Source organism: Atta cephalotes (genome assembly GCF_000143395.1).
Source record: "Atta cephalotes unplaced genomic scaffold scaffold02734, whole genome shotgun sequence".
Taxonomy (NCBI): Eukaryota; Metazoa; Arthropoda; class Insecta; order Hymenoptera; family Formicidae; genus Atta; species Atta cephalotes.
This window is the reverse complement of record NW_012132798.1, coordinates 1-2,050: the sequence shown is the minus strand read 5'-3', so window position 1 is coordinate 2,050 and position 2,050 is coordinate 1. Positions and strand designations below refer to the sequence as shown.

The 2,050-nt window shown below is 31.4% G+C and overlaps 1 protein-coding gene across 1 annotated transcript; it reads left to right on the top strand.

The window, feature by feature from the left end:
• Window positions 1-363: 363 nt before the first annotated feature.
• LOC105625551 lies at window positions 364-1,645 on the top strand (the record flags this gene model as incomplete). Its single annotated transcript, XM_012206873.1, has 2 exons — window positions 364-661; window positions 1,431-1,645. Coding segments are annotated over exons 1-2 (513 nt in total), but the record flags the coding sequence as incomplete, so codon positions are not given.
• Between the last annotated feature and the right edge of the window lie 405 nt (window positions 1,646-2,050).

The window sequence follows — 2,050 nt, the reverse complement described above, 5'->3', positions numbered from 1 at the left end:
TATATATATATATATATATATATATATATATATATATATATATATATATATATATATNTTTTTTTCATATATACAAATCAATCCTTCACAGTGGAAGCATTAAAATCTTCGAAAAAATGAATACTTCACGAGATGTTTCATAAATTTCATTCTGACATATTCTGATATTTTCTTGTAGAATATTATTCTTGTGCAATTTTAATATACATGTGCAAGATAGTTTTTTCGAAGAAGAACATCGAATTAAAGTTCATCCAAAAAGTCTGGTCCATAATAGTTAACCTAATAGTTAAATTAATAGTTAAATTTCTAATTTTTTATTACTCAGAATAAATTCTTTGAAATGTTGTGGATTTTTTTAGGATGCCTAATGAGAACGTGTGTGCCTGTGGCGTAGTCGTGGGTTTGCCGAAATGCCAGGGAAAGCTGGCCATCCTTCTGCCCAAGACGAAGGGCAACAAGTCAGAGGGCAAGAGCTCGCGGAAACAACTCGAAGAAGGGCAAGTACCGAAGACTCGAACGTCGAATGAGACCGGAAGCAGCAGCATGGTGACTGAATCCGTGAGATCCACGATGAAGAGCAGCAAGCACGAGAAGCGGCTCACTCACTCGAGGAGGACTCGAAGCGCCGACAGAGCCGAATCACATTATACTTATATTGGTCAGTCAGTTCGCGTATTAAGTTCAAATTTTGTTAATATTATCATGATGTATATTTATTTCAAATATCTATCATATTTTACAATATTATAGATGTTTTTGAAATGTGTAGCCACTTTTAAATTTATAATATTAAGAGCCTATTCTGTGTGCTTGAGCCTTTCTGTAACTCTTAATGATTGTAATTGTAGTGTTACAGTGTTATCGCGCATGTTTTGTACAAGAAGAGCTGCGGAATTTGTTACAGTCATTAAGAGTTACAGAATAGGCCTTTAAATTAGATTTAATTTGAGTTATTTTTAATCATTTCTATTCATTATATTATTATTGAGTTGTCCGGAAAGTTCGTGCTGATTTTGAAGGAAAATTGAAACGCAGAAGATTTGAATTTTAGTATACATTTATTAAATTTAAATCTTTTGCGGTATGAACTTTTCGGACAACCCAATAATTTAATTACAAAAACATAATTAAATAATTTAATTTAAGAAAATATAACTCAAAATTAATTTATTATTTATAAAGTATGTTCATATGTGTGTTCATATGAACGTTGTTTACTTTAAAATTAATCTCAGAAATGTGGATTGAGATTTATATTTTGACATACATATATAGAAGTTAAAAATAAATGTTATTTAACTCAAGAGATTGGATTATCATATTGTTTCTCTAATATTCAAGTATAGAAAATGTAAAATACATATATAAATAAAAGTTCATTAAGATTAGGGAAAAAGACAGAAAGAATTTTTTTCGACATTATATAGATTCGGGCTCGAGTATCCTCGGCGGTGGGATTCGTGAAAATACTATACCGGAAGCGCTGTACGCCACCATACCAGATACGCCAAATGCGAGCGTCAACGAAAGTGGGACGAGTCGGCCAAATTCACAGAGCAGATCGCAACCTGTTTATTCCGCAATTCCGTCTATGACGTCGCCACCACCGACATACGACGTTGCAATTGCAAAAACGTGGCAGGTGAGATTCACCGCAGTTTAATTATGTTGTATATGTTTTTCTTTCCGTTTGATGTTAATGCACAGTAAATAAAAGAAGCGTCGTTAATGATATTGCTATATTTCTCACAGCGCTTAGAGTTAAATTCAATAGTAAATCATCTCGTAATAATTTCTGGTTTGTATTATAACACCCGAGTTAATTTTCGCGAAATTAAACATGTATGTATATGTACACAATCGCAAAGCAGCATTGAATTTATTATCTCCTAATTTAAATTTAATATAATATGATAACAATATGATAACAACGTAACAATGAGTAGCATCTTCATAAATTAAATTTAAATATTTCAATATTAATCCATAATACTAAGACCGTTTATTGTAATTAAATTTATCATTTATATTTCTCTCTCTCTCTCTC